Source organism: Anas acuta, chromosome 12 (genome assembly GCF_963932015.1).
Source record: "Anas acuta chromosome 12, bAnaAcu1.1, whole genome shotgun sequence".
Classification (NCBI taxonomy): domain Eukaryota; kingdom Metazoa; phylum Chordata; class Aves; order Anseriformes; family Anatidae; genus Anas; species Anas acuta.
In genome coordinates, this window is record NC_088990.1 from 3,145,505 (window position 1) to 3,159,133 (window position 13,629).

General features: G+C 56.1%; 2 protein-coding genes across 2 annotated transcripts; one reads left to right on the forward strand and one right to left on the reverse strand.

Annotated features, from left to right (window-relative positions):
- The first annotated feature begins 168 nt into the window (after window positions 1-168).
- Window positions 169-2,559, forward strand: KBTBD13 (kelch repeat and BTB domain containing 13). The gene has a single exon (XM_068695175.1). It carries the CDS (start codon window positions 828-830, stop codon window positions 2,202-2,204), a length of 1,377 nt encoding a protein of 458 aa, XP_068551276.1. The 5' UTR covers window positions 169-827; the 3' UTR covers window positions 2,205-2,559.
- A 2,379-nt stretch (window positions 2,560-4,938) lies between these two features.
- UBAP1L (ubiquitin associated protein 1 like) lies at window positions 4,939-13,629 on the reverse strand. Its single transcript, XM_068696301.1, has 5 exons — window positions 12,992-13,629; window positions 10,939-11,661; window positions 10,155-10,352; window positions 7,104-7,205; window positions 4,939-6,178 (listed from the first exon to the last, which is right to left on the reverse strand). The coding sequence occupies exons 1-5, from the start codon at window positions 13,121-13,123 to the stop codon at window positions 6,044-6,046; spliced, it is 1,290 nt and encodes a 429-aa protein (XP_068552402.1). The 5' UTR covers window positions 13,124-13,629; the 3' UTR covers window positions 4,939-6,043.

Genomic DNA, 13,629 nt, shown 5'->3' on the forward strand with positions numbered 1-13,629 from the left:
TGAGCAACATGCCACAAACGACACTTTTCTTCTTCTTTTTTTTTGTTTTCTTTACGTGAGTTGCAGGTGGCTTCGTCTCCACCCGCAGCCCCTCCAGGCTCTGCTGCATCTGGGTGCTGCGGGGCAAGCCCCAGGGGGCTCTCATTTTCGGGCAGTTGTGCACTTCATTTCTATTGCCACGGGGTCCCCAAACGAAGCACACGTTTTCATTGCTCGTGTGCCAGGGATGAATTTTGCCCCTGTTGCTCAAGTGTCTCCTACCTAAGGGAGACCCAGAGCCCGTTTGCAAAGGGAAGCTCCCCCATAAACATCTCTCCCTGCCCTTGGCCACGCAGAGCCCCTTTCCCACGGCCGGGCTGGAAGGCACCGAGGCTTGCTGACGTCCCTTACCCCCCCGTGGCCGTAAAACCGATGTTTGCGAGGGAAAAAATAGTACAGAGCCCTGCTCTTCCCGGCAGCACGGCCCAGCTGGACGACAACCACGTGGAGCCCTCCCCGTGATGCCCGGCGCCTGCGGTGGGAAGCGGCCCCTTGGGGTCTCACGGGGAGGATGCCCAAAATCGCCAGCAGCCCCACCGTGACCCACAGCCCCCATCGGAGACCCCCCTGCCTTTAGGGTGGGCGGCGAGCGTGGCGGATGCCTTGGAAAGGGGCCGCTGGCTGCCCGCGGGGCCGATCACGAGCCGGGCTATCTTTAGCCGAGGGGATTTATATTACAAGCGAGCGGCGGCAGCACGGCAAAGACGCCCAAGGGTGGAGGAGGCCTCCGGGCACGGCGAGGAGGAGCATCGGGGGCTGTCCCCTTGCCCCCCGAGAGCCGGGCGAGGATGACCCCGGAGGAGGACGGCGCTCGGGCACCGGGCAGCGTGCGTATCCGTGTGGAGGGGCAGCTGTTCTCGGTGGAGAAGGCCGTGCTGGTGGAGAGCAGCGAGTATTTCCGTGCCCTGTTCCGCTCGGGCATGAAGGAGAGCACGCAGGAGGAGATCGTGCTGGGGGAGCTGAGCGCCGCCGGCTTCCTCGCCATGCTGCGGGTGCTGGCGGGCGAGCGGCCGGTGCTGGGGGGCGAGGAGACCTTCCAGGCGGTCGAATGCGCCGCCTTCCTGCAGGCCAAGCCCTTGGCCAAGTACCTGATCAACACCATCAACTCCGACAACTGCATCCTGCTCTACCAGGCCGCGGCCATCTTCGGCCTCCTGGACCTCTTCCATCGCGCCGCGCTCTACATCAGGGACAGCTACGCCGAGCTGGAGGACTACCTGGACTGCCTCTCCGCCGACCTGCTGGCCTACGTGGAAGCCCTCCTGCCCAGCTCCTTCGTGGCCGTGGGAGCCCACACTCCCACCTTCGAGTTCCTGGAGGACCTCTCCAGGACCATCTGCTACCTGGACGAGGAGGCCAACACGTGGCGGACCCTCTCCTGCCTGCCGCTGAGCGCCAGCACGTTCCTAGCCGGCATGGCCACCATGGACAACAAGATCTACATCGTGGGGGGCGTCTACGGGGCCAGCAAGCAGGTGGTGGAGAGCAGCTTCTGCTACGACGCCGACACCAACGCCTGGAGCGAGTTCCCCAGCCCGCACCAGCTGCGCTACGATGTGCGGCTGGTGGGCCACGAGGGCTGCCTCTACGCCATTGGCGGCGAGTACGAGAAGATCTCGCTGAAATCCGTGGAGCGCTACGAGGTGTCCTCCAACACCTGGACCTTCGTCTCCGACCTGCCGCAGCCCAGCTCGGCCGCGCCCTGCGCCCAAGCCCTGGGGCAGATCTTCGTCTGCCTGTGGAAGCCGCTGGACACCACCGTCATCTACGAGTACGAGAGCCAGCAGGACGCCTGGCTCCCCGTCACCGAGCTGAAGCGGCAGCAGAGCTACGGGCACTGCATGGTGGCCCACCGTGACAACCTCTACGTCATGCGCAACGGCCCCTCGGACGACTTCTTGCGCTGCGTCATCGACTGCTTCAACCTGACCTCGCGGCAGTGGACGGCTCTGCCCGGCCAGTTCCTGAACAGCAAAGGAGCCCTCTTCACCGCCCTCATCAAGGGCGACACGGTCTACACGGTCAACAAGATGCTGACGCTCCTCTACTCGGTGGAAGAGGAGACCTGGAGGTTCAAGAAGGAGCGGGCGGGTTTCCCCCGCAGCGGCTCCCTGCAGACCTTCCTCCTGCGCCTGCCGCGGCGCGACCACGACGTCGCCACGTAGGCGGCCCCCAGCCCACCTCGGGATGCTCCCCTCGCGCCTGGCCGCTCCCCTGGGCTCCTCTCCTCCTCTGCGGAGCTGTGCCCGGGTCCACGGAGGCGGCGCGTTGGACCTGGAGGTGACGCTGGCCCTGCCAGAGGGGAAGGGGCCGCGGGATGTCGCAGCAGCCGTGCGCCAAGTCCCACCAAATGTGAGTGCAGGGCCCTGTGGCTCCTGCAGAGGACGGGCTCTGGAGAGGTGCAGATGCTAGGTTGACCGATTTTGGCCCCGCTCTGAAGGTGCGCAGCATCCCTCCTGCTCTCTGCTCCGCTGGGAAATCAGTCTCCACATCCTGGAATTAAAGGGAAAGCTGTAAAAAGCCCTGTGGTTTTCATTGCTCTTCTCTCGTGGCTTTTTTTTCCTTTTTCCTTTCAGAAAGGGAAATACCTCCGAAGGGGGGACCCACGTCAACGCTCCCTCCTGTCCCCTTTGCTCTCCGACCACACACCGAATGCTTTCTCAGCTGCGGCTCTGCTCAGAGCTGCTGGCAGGAGCGCGGTTCCCAGGCAGCCCCGAGCTCCCCGGGGAGGCACCGGCTGCACCCAGCACAGGGGGACAAAGGGGCACGGGGGGATGGAGGGGAGAGACCTCAGAATTGGGGTTTATCTCCAAAAACCTGCACGCTGGGGGCAGGTTGTGCTCCAGGGTGAATGGGTGCCTCTCTGGGAAGCATCCGTCGTGTCCTCAAGGGCACCAGCCAGCTGCTGACTCCTCCAGGGAGACACAACGCAGAGACAGGGGCTAGCTGTCCTCTTTTATAAGCCAGAGGGGGCTTTTTAGGACATAACAAACCTCGGAGACACAGAGGGTGTGAAAAAGGAAAGGAGAGGACTGGTGCCCAGGTGTCCTCAGCCGGCAGAGCTCCGTAACCAGCTGAGCCATCCTGGTCAGCCACAATCCCAAAATGCTGGGGGCTGTCACACCCCTGCCAGCTCCTGGCTTTGCTCTGGGGATGTTCAGAGATTGCTGCCCTCGCCTCCCTTGACAAATGCCTCGTGCTGCTGTCCCTCGGGTGGGATAGGGACAGGGAATTAAGCTGGCAGCAGACCCCAAATATCGCCCATTCGGGCTCCCGTGCACCAGGGTGCCCCTGCTCCCCTCCCCTGGGGTCAGGGCACACCATTAGGGACGGCTCCGCCGCTCACACTGCTGGCCCTCGCCAAGTTCTCAGCATTTTCAAAACAGACTGCATTTGAGAAAAAAACAACACCAAAATAAACAAGAAAACCCAAGCTTGCCATCAGCACCCATCAGCATCAGCTGCCCTGCGCTGGCTCCCCACCACAAGGCTGCCTTCCCCCTCCTTCCCCTCGGGTTTGTTTTCTGTAACCTCCTGTGTTACCCCAGGAGGAATTCGGAAGAGCTGAGCGCGCTGCGAGCATAAATCCCATCGAGTCAAATCCCTGCTCCCTTCCCAGACGAGGCCAATTAACATTTCGCGCTGTCTTCTCCCAACTGGAAGCAGCGCACGGGAGCACGCTGCTTTAAAGCACGTTAAGCTGAAGAGCGGGCTTAAAGCCTCCATTAAAATAAAGTTAAAATCATTTCTGTTACTCAAATATTTATGGCAGCTTCTGTGACTAACCCAAGACAGTTTAACTTGGCAGCCTCTCCCATTCCTTCCAGCTCCGGAACAACCGAGCCCTGCAACTTCTCCCCCACCTTCGGGCACTGTTTTCCCAACAGTTCGCAGGTTTGCAAAGGGAAAAAGATCTTTTTTAAGTGTAGCACCTGATGGAAAAGGCAAGCTTTGGCAGGCACTGGGGAGCGGGGCATGGACGTTCCCAAGAGATGAGTAACTTGCTTGCACCCATCCACCCAGACCGCGGTACAGAGCGTAACACGAGGCAATTTTTAGAGGGAGAAAAAAGATGAAAAAAGATGCTGTTTGTACCTCTGCAAGCAGGGAGGAAAAAAAAATCATGAGCCAGCGTGAGAGGCTGTTCTGCCTTTGCACAGTGAGTGGGCATGGTGCTGCAGATCTGCTTTGCTGCTCCAGAATTTAGCACTCGATGTTACGCGGTGCTGGCACGAGCGCAGCGCCGTTATCTGCCCCTCCGAATCTTAATGGGGTTTGCTCCGCCAAAGCTTGCAGCCGGAGCCGAGGCGATCTATCTAATCACAGCTTAACCTTTTGCAAGTTTCTGCTGAAGGTGACATCATCTTGGCAGGGAGGGACGTAACGAAAAGCTGTCTGTAGAATGGACTTGCCTTATAAGGGCCGTATCGAAAAGAAAAGCTTGTGTAACCCGAGCAAAGGCTCCTGCAGGAAAAATGATGGGATGGGATGGGATGGGATGGGATGGGATGGGATGGGATGGGATGGGATGGGATGGGATGGGATGGGATGGGATGGGATGGGATGGGATGGGATCACCACCCCCTGCTCCATCAACCAATTTCCCCGTCCTTTTCCTTGCAGAATATCTCCTGGGGCCACACAAGGAGGTGCCTCACTTTGCCTTTTGCTTACATTCACGATGTTGCAGGCATTAAACGCCCATCCTTGGGTACGGACAGGTCAATTCCCCCAAAATCTGGATGCAAAGTGTCCTCTTCGCTCTGCCACGGGGCAAGGATGGAGGCATTCGTGGAGGGCTACACCTGCGTGCATTGTTTTGAGAGCTACCCAAAGAAGAGTGGAGCAGGGACACATTGTTTTAATTTGATTAATGCATTTTAATGCACTGAGCAAGGAGATTGCTTGGAAAGACACAATGGCAAAGTGGTAAATACTTTGCAACTAATTAATAAGATTGTCCCTCATACGTTGTGCCAGTTAGCATTTTCATAGGAAAAGACACCGATACGTTTTTATAAGAACCCCTCCAAGCACCTTTACTCAAAGAAATTACATCTGTATCGAATTCACGGGGAAATAATGTACTTTTATACGAAAACACTACCCATCATTACACTGCCAAATCACGAGACACATCCTGCATGATGGTGAGCTGAAGCTCCCAGTCTCTGTACTTAGTTACACACAGAAACTCCCCCAGGCATCCAGATTTTCCTGATCCCGATGCTTGTGCTTAACCTAATTTTGAGCCACTGTCTCCGCAATTTAGGGAAGCATCCCCTGAATTTGCCTAATGAAAGGCAGAGCTGAGCCAGTCCTTCATCTCCCTGCTCAGATTTCGTGAAGTTTCCTGAGCATGAAGCCTTGCACAGGCCGTTTTTCATTGTGCTGGGTAAAAGCAGTGTCTCAGTTACCTAGAACAACGGCAGCCTGTTTCCCTTCCAAACCCTTCACCGAGCCGTGCGTTTTTCTCAAGTTTCTTGTTCAGAAGGAGACACCAAGTCGATCCGGCTAGGTTTCAATTACAACACCCAAACGTCATGAAGTCAGCTGAGAACCTTCCCAAGAAAGGAAGAAGCGGTGTTTCTGCAAAAGCACTCGGCTTTTATGAAAACACCCTTTCCTGATGATTTATATCACCGCGCGTGGCTCTGTTTGTAAACACGGCGCTGCCGAAACGAGCCGCAGGAGCTGCGCGTTCCCCAGGTGCAGGGAGAAGGCTGGCTTTCTGCTTTCACACAGCCGAAAAGAAAGGCAGCTTGGATCTCACCCCCCCCTAATCTAAACAGCAGCGTTGTTCGAGGGTGGATGTGTGTGGGTGAGGAGATAAACACTGCCGACGCGAAGCCTCGGCGCAATGACAAACTGGCGCATGATGGATGTCCCCGGATGAGATGAGAACCCACGCTGGTGAGCTGCTGCTTGCTGCCCGGGAGGGGATGGAGCAGCAGGATGAGTGCTGGGTGTCCTGGACGGAGCTGCCCGTCGGTGCTGGGCGCCTTCACTGCCTCTTCATCATGAGCTCTTCCAGCGCCTTGTCTCTCTGGTTGCCGCAGAGCAGGAGGACTTCTTTGATTTCGTTCTGCTGGAAGCCCATGTCGTTGAACTGAGCTAACAAGTGCAGGAATTCGGCTGCCTGGAAGGGGGAGGAAGAGAAAGGAGAGATTTTATCGTCAGGATGGCTTCAGTGCACCATCTCAGCGGGCAGGGCTGGATGATCCCGCAGGGCTGTGTTACTGCTGAAGGGCACCGCAGCTCCTGCTGCCAGAGCAGATCGAGGGAGCAGGCCAAGTGCTAGTTTTACAAAGTCTTTCTTTAGGCAGCTTTAAAAAATAGGAAACAGTTAATGAAGTCGGCCTCTAACCTCACTTATTCCTTATAAAGTTTAATATGAATTCCAGCCGCGTGTTTGCGTTGCAGAGCTACCGCAGCAGACCGAGGAAAGCAGCCTGCAATTCATTTCTTCTGCTTCCCCTCCTGCTCAGCCTGGGCCTCGCTGCAACACCTCACCCGGGCCGTGTCCTCAGCAAGCCTCAACCTCCCAGATCCAAGAATCAGGCACCATCCTGGTGCTGAACCCCTCATCAGAGGCGAGCAGGGTGATGCCACGTGCCGTGATGGCCGGCATCACGTCCGACAGCACCGAGGCGGCTCGGAGAGTTCCTCCACCAGGCTCTGTGCACCGTGCAGGTCCTTCTAACCTTAACTGCCAGCAGCCAAAATGGGATTGCTGGTGGAGAACAGAGCATGGGGTGCGTGGTCCTGCACCTGGGACATGCCGATGGGCAGCCAGGAGGCAGGGAGCACGGATGGTGGTGTGCCTGGGGATGGGATTCACACTGGGGCTGTGCAAGCATCATACTCGCACAGCAGGGAGAGAACAAGGAGGGAGACACTCCTCTGCGAGCCCTTATGGCCATGCAACATCATCCTGGGGGTTTGAGCCCAGGCTGCAGGGTGTGTGGGCTCACTGCTGGCCGGGCACCGGGCCCCAGCCTGGCAGGAGGCTGCACAGGAGGCAGGCAGGTGGGACAAAAGGCTGGGCACCGCGCCGCTCTGACCTTTTTCTCCGAGTACTGGAACATTTCCATGGCCTCCTCCACCTGCCCTTCCTCGTAGCCCTGCTTCAGCAGCCGGTCGCAGGCCCGGAGGTAGCCCAGGAACTGGAGGAGAAGACGAGGAGGGTTAAACCCAGGGTGGGAACAGAGCGACGCGGGGGCAGAGCAAACATCTGAACCATCCGGAACACCAAGCAACCATCTGAAAGCTGTTTTTTTTTTTTTTATATACATATTTTTTTTCATTAAGCAGAGCCTGCCTGGGTGAAATGCCAGGTGCATGCTGATCCCTAACCCCTGCTTCCCTTTGATGCTCCTAGCCCCGGGCCCCCACGGGACCCATGCGAACCCCCCCGGCCCCAGGGGAGGGCTGTGTGCTGTCATTACTGAAAGCAAACAGTTATTTTTGGCTTTCCTCATTGTTCTTGGAGTGCTGACAGCACAATTCCCAGCGGTATCTTTGGAATACCACGAGAATCATTCACTGTCCAAAAACATGCGTGACAGACAATAATTAATGAGCTATACAATAGTGGAAAAAAATATATATGGAAATGGCTGCTTGGAGAGACGGTGAGGAGCCCAGGGGTCTCCCCAAAACCGTGTCTGCTTCATCCAAGGAGAGGCTGATTCATATCTCCCAGACCTCCACCCTCTTCAGCTGTGCTGTAGCCAAGGAGGAGGATGCAGCAAAAGACCATAAAACACACGAAAAGGACAAAAAAAGTCCCTCAAACGTTGAGCTTATATAGCTTGGCTAAACAGCTAGTCCCCCTGCAGCAGGGTAAGATTTTTTTTTAATGTAAGCCTTAAAGAGTGGGTTTTCAACTCAGACACAAGTTATTCGCTGGTCGTTGGCATTCATAACCTGGTTAAATTTTCCTCACTACCTTACTAACTAAAAAACCAGACCATGGCTGCATTTTCTTGCCCTGTTACAGGGAGAGCTGCTCCCCACGTTCAGAGCCCAGCGCGGCCAGGCTTGGCAATCCGACACGCTGCTCGAAATCTGTCCCGCTGTCAACTCCGCGATTTTTATCATGAAAGAAAATACATCTATATCCTCAAGACTAAACAAAAACAGGTTTTTAAATACTTCGACCTGCTCACCTCCCGGGTTCAGCGCGGGGCTGATGGCTCGCTGGGGAAGCAGCAGGAGGCTCCCCTCGCCCTAGGAGGAGCACGGTGGAGGGCCAGCAAGCTCGGTGCTTGGATTTCCAGTGCAAGAACGTGGTGGGGAACGTCTGATGGGCACACAGAGCTGCAGGGAGCTTCTGCACACTCATAACATTGCCACCTTGCTGCAGCAGCTCGTGGCGATGCCTCAAGGAGGCTCCTTATAACCCACCTGGATGTGAAGCCAAAGCCTCAAGCAGGGGTTAGCCTCCCATACCCAAGCACCAAATGTTTCCCCAGTGGCAATTTCATGGTGAAGGAATGGGGAAACGTGGCCAGGGTTGTGTGAACACGTCTTTTGGTGCCACCCCTCCAGCACTGAGCCTCCAAGGACACAGCTTCTACAAGCGGCAGCGAGTCTTGGGGAGCCACATGAAGCTGATGAAAGGCTTGTAGGAAGCACTGAAGATCACTTCAGGGTGACCCTAAGCCTGACAGAGCCTTTTAGAGAAGCTTTTCCACCAAAACTGAGGAGGCATCACCTCATTAAGGCAGCAGACTTAGAAAAGTTTGCCAGCTCCCCCAGGGTGGGCTCTGCCAGCTTCGCTTGACACTGCGAAGAAACGGAACAATTTTTGGCTACCATCTGGTGCCACAGTCAATCTTCGTGTTTGAAGCTGTCATCGTCACACGCTGAAACCCCGTGTGACACCAGCAAGCAATGAAGAGCGTCCACAGCCCTTGTTTTTAACTTGAAACATATTTTCCAGGAAGGTCTTGGCCTAATTTGGTAGTTCTGTGCTTGTTACGGTTGCCTGAACAGCTAGGCCTTGCTCTTCATCTCAGCTGTGCTGGGCTTAAATGGGAAAGATGGGAACGTCTGGTGGAGAGGCCAGGATACAAGGTAGACCCGGTATTTTGGTGCATCAATCACCTCTCCAAGAGAGTGGGAGCCTGTGTGTTCACACAGAAGGGAGCAGACTGCAGTGTTTTTAGGAGGAAATTCTCCTTCATAAGAAAGAGACATTGCTACAAGACATGTCTGATGGCCCTCCACAACGACCGTGGGCTGTGCTCTCCCATTTCCCTCTCCCTGCCTACATAGAAACCTTTAATCTTGATGAAATAAAGCTTCCCTTCCCTCCTGGGCTTGTAGCAGCGCTCTCCTGGGGTCCTGGGGAGCTGAGGTGCCTCAGAAAGAGCCAGAAGCTGAGGAAAGACCCAACATCAGAGCAGCTTTGTATGGCAACCAGAGGTATCAGTTGGATGGAGATGGCCCACGTGGCCCCGCACACGGGCAGCTCCCAGGGACACCCACCAACAATGCTCAGTGATGCTCCTCAGCCTGGCAGAGACTCAGGAATTGGGGGCACAGACAGGACAGGACTCAGATACCAGGGTAGGAAGAGGTTATACGTTAATTATCTAAACTAAATTCCAGGTTAGGACAGTGGGTTTCTCACAAAAGCTCGCTGACCCAAACGTGACGCTTACGTGGAGCCGCTGGTTGCTCCAGCGCGGGCATCTCGAGCTTTGGAGAGCGACCAGGCAAATCCCCAGGGTGTTTGTGTGGAAATCGTCACACCGAGCTAACAGCCGAGAAAAAACGATGTGCAAAAAGTTCCCATATACGGGGGCAGGATCTGCACAGAAGAACGCTGCTCTCCGCGCACCAGATGGGGAGGATGGCGGCACCCGGCCGCTATCGCTCGCTGACAGGCTGAGCACCACTCGCTGCACGTTTCCTACAGCTAAGCTGTGGCCATGCCAGCTAACATAAAACCCTGCTTTGACACCAAAATGCAATAAATGGCCACATTTTCCCCAAAGGAGAACAGGGCCGTGGGGAGCCCACTCAGAGCAGAAGCAGCAAAGGTGAATCTCTCACCATGGAAAGATGATTTTTTTTTCCCAAAAAAAAACACCAGCTCCACCAACCTGCCCCAGGCTTTGCCTCCCGGTCTTCTGGAGGGTGAGGATGGCTTTGCGGGCCGGGTAGCCCAAGGCGATGACGGGCTCGATGAGGTCGCGCTCCTCCTGGCTCAGCGCCGCAAGCAGGTCGGTTGCCGAATCCGGCTTGGTTTTGCGGGACGCCAGCGGCCGCGCCGGGGGCAGGCAGGTGTAGGGGCTGAGGGACTGCAAAATCAGACAGGACCTCGTGTTGGACAACCGGGATGGGGTCACCTCCGTGGCACCCATGTGAGATGGCCATCAGGAGAACCCCCTGCCTGTCCCCAAGCCAGCATGATGGAGGCAGGCGGCAGAGAGCATTGCTCCAGCACTTCTCATCAAGCATCCTTGTGTTAGTTAGAGCACCACAAGGAAAGTTCCCATAAATGGAACAATCCCCTTCAGGCACGTGCATGCTTTCCCTGCTATACATCTGCTTTTTCCCAAGAACTGGGTGAGCTTGCTGGGAGCAGGACCCTCAGTGCTTCCCCAGTGGCTTGGAAGCAATGCCCATGGAACCTAAGAGAAGCTGGGACGCGCACCTCCCAAATAAGTGGTTATTACGTGGTTTGGGGGCACCTACAACAATTTAACCACAAGCTTTCTCTCAAAAGAAGACCAGACTTAAATAAATCCGTGCCCAGCTAGAGATCAGGGAAATCAGCACCCAAGAGCACCTGTGGGGCGAGGCCACCAAACCCGGCCTCCTTTAAAAAAAAAATAAAAAATATTTCAATTGAAAATTAAGCAGCAGGAAAAAGGAGCAGCTCACCGGGACCGTGGGCTTGTGCTTGCGGATGGGGGGCATGGGTGCAGCCGGCCCTGGAGGGGGGGCTGGCACCAAGCCTCCCGCGCAGGATATGGACGCTGCCGGCCCGTACTTGAGGCTCCTGTTGTTTCGGGAGTGCTGGGGGAGCGCTGGTGGCTCTGGGAGCCCTCCGCTCTCGGCCGTGGCTCTGTTTAAAGGATGCACCAAAGCAGCCAGCTTCCTCCTGGCTGCTTCCAGCTCGTTCTTCATGTTGTTGAACAAAACCAAGGACCGCCTCTGCTTGCCCGTGTCCGGGCTCGCTGTCTTGAAGCCATTCTCCGAAGGTGGCTCCAGCAAACCAGGCGATGTCTTCGGTCGGATCTGCTGAAAGACGTGCTGGTTTCTCCTCCAGAAAATGTTCTCATCCCGGTCATTATCTTCCCAGGAGGTGGAGGAATACTCATCATCTTCCAAGTACCCGTCCTCCTCCGGGCGTGCGGCCTCGCTCTCCGTGTCGGAGGCTCTGCCTCTGCCCTGGTCGGCGGCGTTGAGGCTGATGCAGCGCCGCACCGCGCCATCCCGAGCTCTGCTCCCGGCCGTCTCCCTGCCCTCGGCGGCGTCCACGAGCAGCAGCCAGCACGGTGGGGCTGTGGGGATGGTGTCGGTGGTGAGCCGATGCCGGGAGGTCTGGTGCTGAGAGGCAGCCTCCAGCCAGTAGAGCACCTTTCGTTCCAGCGAGAAGTCGTGCTGAGGGGGAAAGCAAGGAGCAGTGAGTGAGCACACCCCAAACACCACCATGGTTCAGCGGGTATGGGACAAACCCCGTAATAATTCACTCAGGTCATGTCATTCCTGTGTCAGACCTCACTGGGGATGGCAACAGGCAGCAGGGCTGCAGGGCTGGGCAGCGCCAGCCTCATCCCTATGAGGAACCCTCGATATTTTCACTTGGAAAACATCCAGCTGCGGCGTTATTACTGCTTACAGTCATATTTAAAACTCTGTGGAAAGGGTTTTTTATGCAGGGCAGAGGAGTCGTGTCCACATCACCCGGCTTTGAACATGTCCGAGCCTCACATCAGGGCACTTGCTGGGAACGAGCAAGCCCTGTGTGCCCCAGCGCTCTCCAAACAAGGCCTCCTCCAGCCCTGGCAGGCACATTCACGGCCCAGGAATGCTGCTGCTACTGCTGTGCCCTGCCCCAGCCACCCTCCCCGAGGAAAACACCATGTGGAGAATGTTGTCCGTCCCACCACCGCCTGCCTCCAGGACAGACAGACGTGTCCCCATGGATCCCCCTGAGGTGGGGCCGGGGGGATGGACGCAGCTCGGCGACACCTCGGCCTGCAGACCGCCACCTGCCTGCTGCTCGAGATTTGAGGAATCCCGAAGGAAATGGAAAAATCTCAAAAATGGTGTTTTCGTGCTGGAGCAGGCCGCAGGAAGCAGAAGGCCCAGGGTGCCCCAGCACAGTGCTCTGACCCCATCTACGGGTGGGACTGCTCGAGGCACAGCCGCACAGCGGCGGGGGGTGAGGGGACTTCTGACCCCCTGCGAGCTCCATTTTGTGCTGTGGTGATGTCCCAGTGACCAAGGCCGCTACAGCACCAGGGGTGTTTTTGGCAGCAGTGTAGGACTGGCTGAGGAGGAAGATCACAAAACCTCACAGGAAACACGTTACCAGCACAGGCAGCATTGCCTGGTCACATCTCCGATAGGCTTATTAATAAATATTTATTAAGCATTATAAATTAATGAGATTGTGATGATTACAGACCACAAAATGCTCCCAGAAAGGGCCTGAAATTGGCCCTTTTCAAGAACAAATCAAGCATCCTATCGAGGACAGACTCTCCATCCATCCCATCCTTAGGCTCGGATGGAATTAAGGAAGCCCAAACCCAACCAGAGCCCTTCCTCCCACCCCCAAAACTCACGGTCCTCACCTCCTTGTGCTCCTACTGAACAACAACCAACAGGGAGGACACCAACTCAAAGGTTTTCCTTCCTCCCCTTCCCCAAAACAAGCATCCCTGTCAGCATCCCAGCAGAAGGGGACATGGAAAGGCCAACCCACCATGGTGCTCATGAGGATGTCGGTACAGTCGGGAAGGTCTATGGCCGGTGCATCAATAAAGATGTTTTGTCCCGCCAGGTCTTCTTCAAGGCTCTTGGCCGTCCGGAAGGGGACTCCGTCCAGGTAGCTCATTATCACCGCTGATTTCTTGCTGTCTAAAAGGGGGAGGGATAAAAATGTCAATGGAAGGACTGGCACCTGTGAGGGAGTGAGGTAACACCGGCAAATTTTGTGGGGAAGGAGAGAAATCTGAGCTGTTTCAAGTGATCTTTTGGAGAGAGGAAAAACTCTGTGCCCACCGCCCAGATTTGCAAAGTCTTAATTCCTAGATAGCAGGAAGATTTTTCCAAACTATCCTTTGCCATTTGGAGCTTGAGTCTCCTGACCAAGCTTATGGCTTCATTCAGCAGAGATCCTGAGTGTTTTTCTCCTCCGCTTCCACCCCTTTGCCACCCCCATGCATGCCTCATTGCTTCCCCAAGCACGGCACTGAGCCCTTTTCCCAGCTGTAGAACAGAAACCGCTCTACAGAAGCTTCTGTAGAGCTCCTGCCAGCTCCTCCTAAGGGGAGGAGGAGGTGAAAGAGAAGGAGGAGGAGGAGGAGATCACCTCCCAGTGACCTGGGCTGGGTGGCAGAG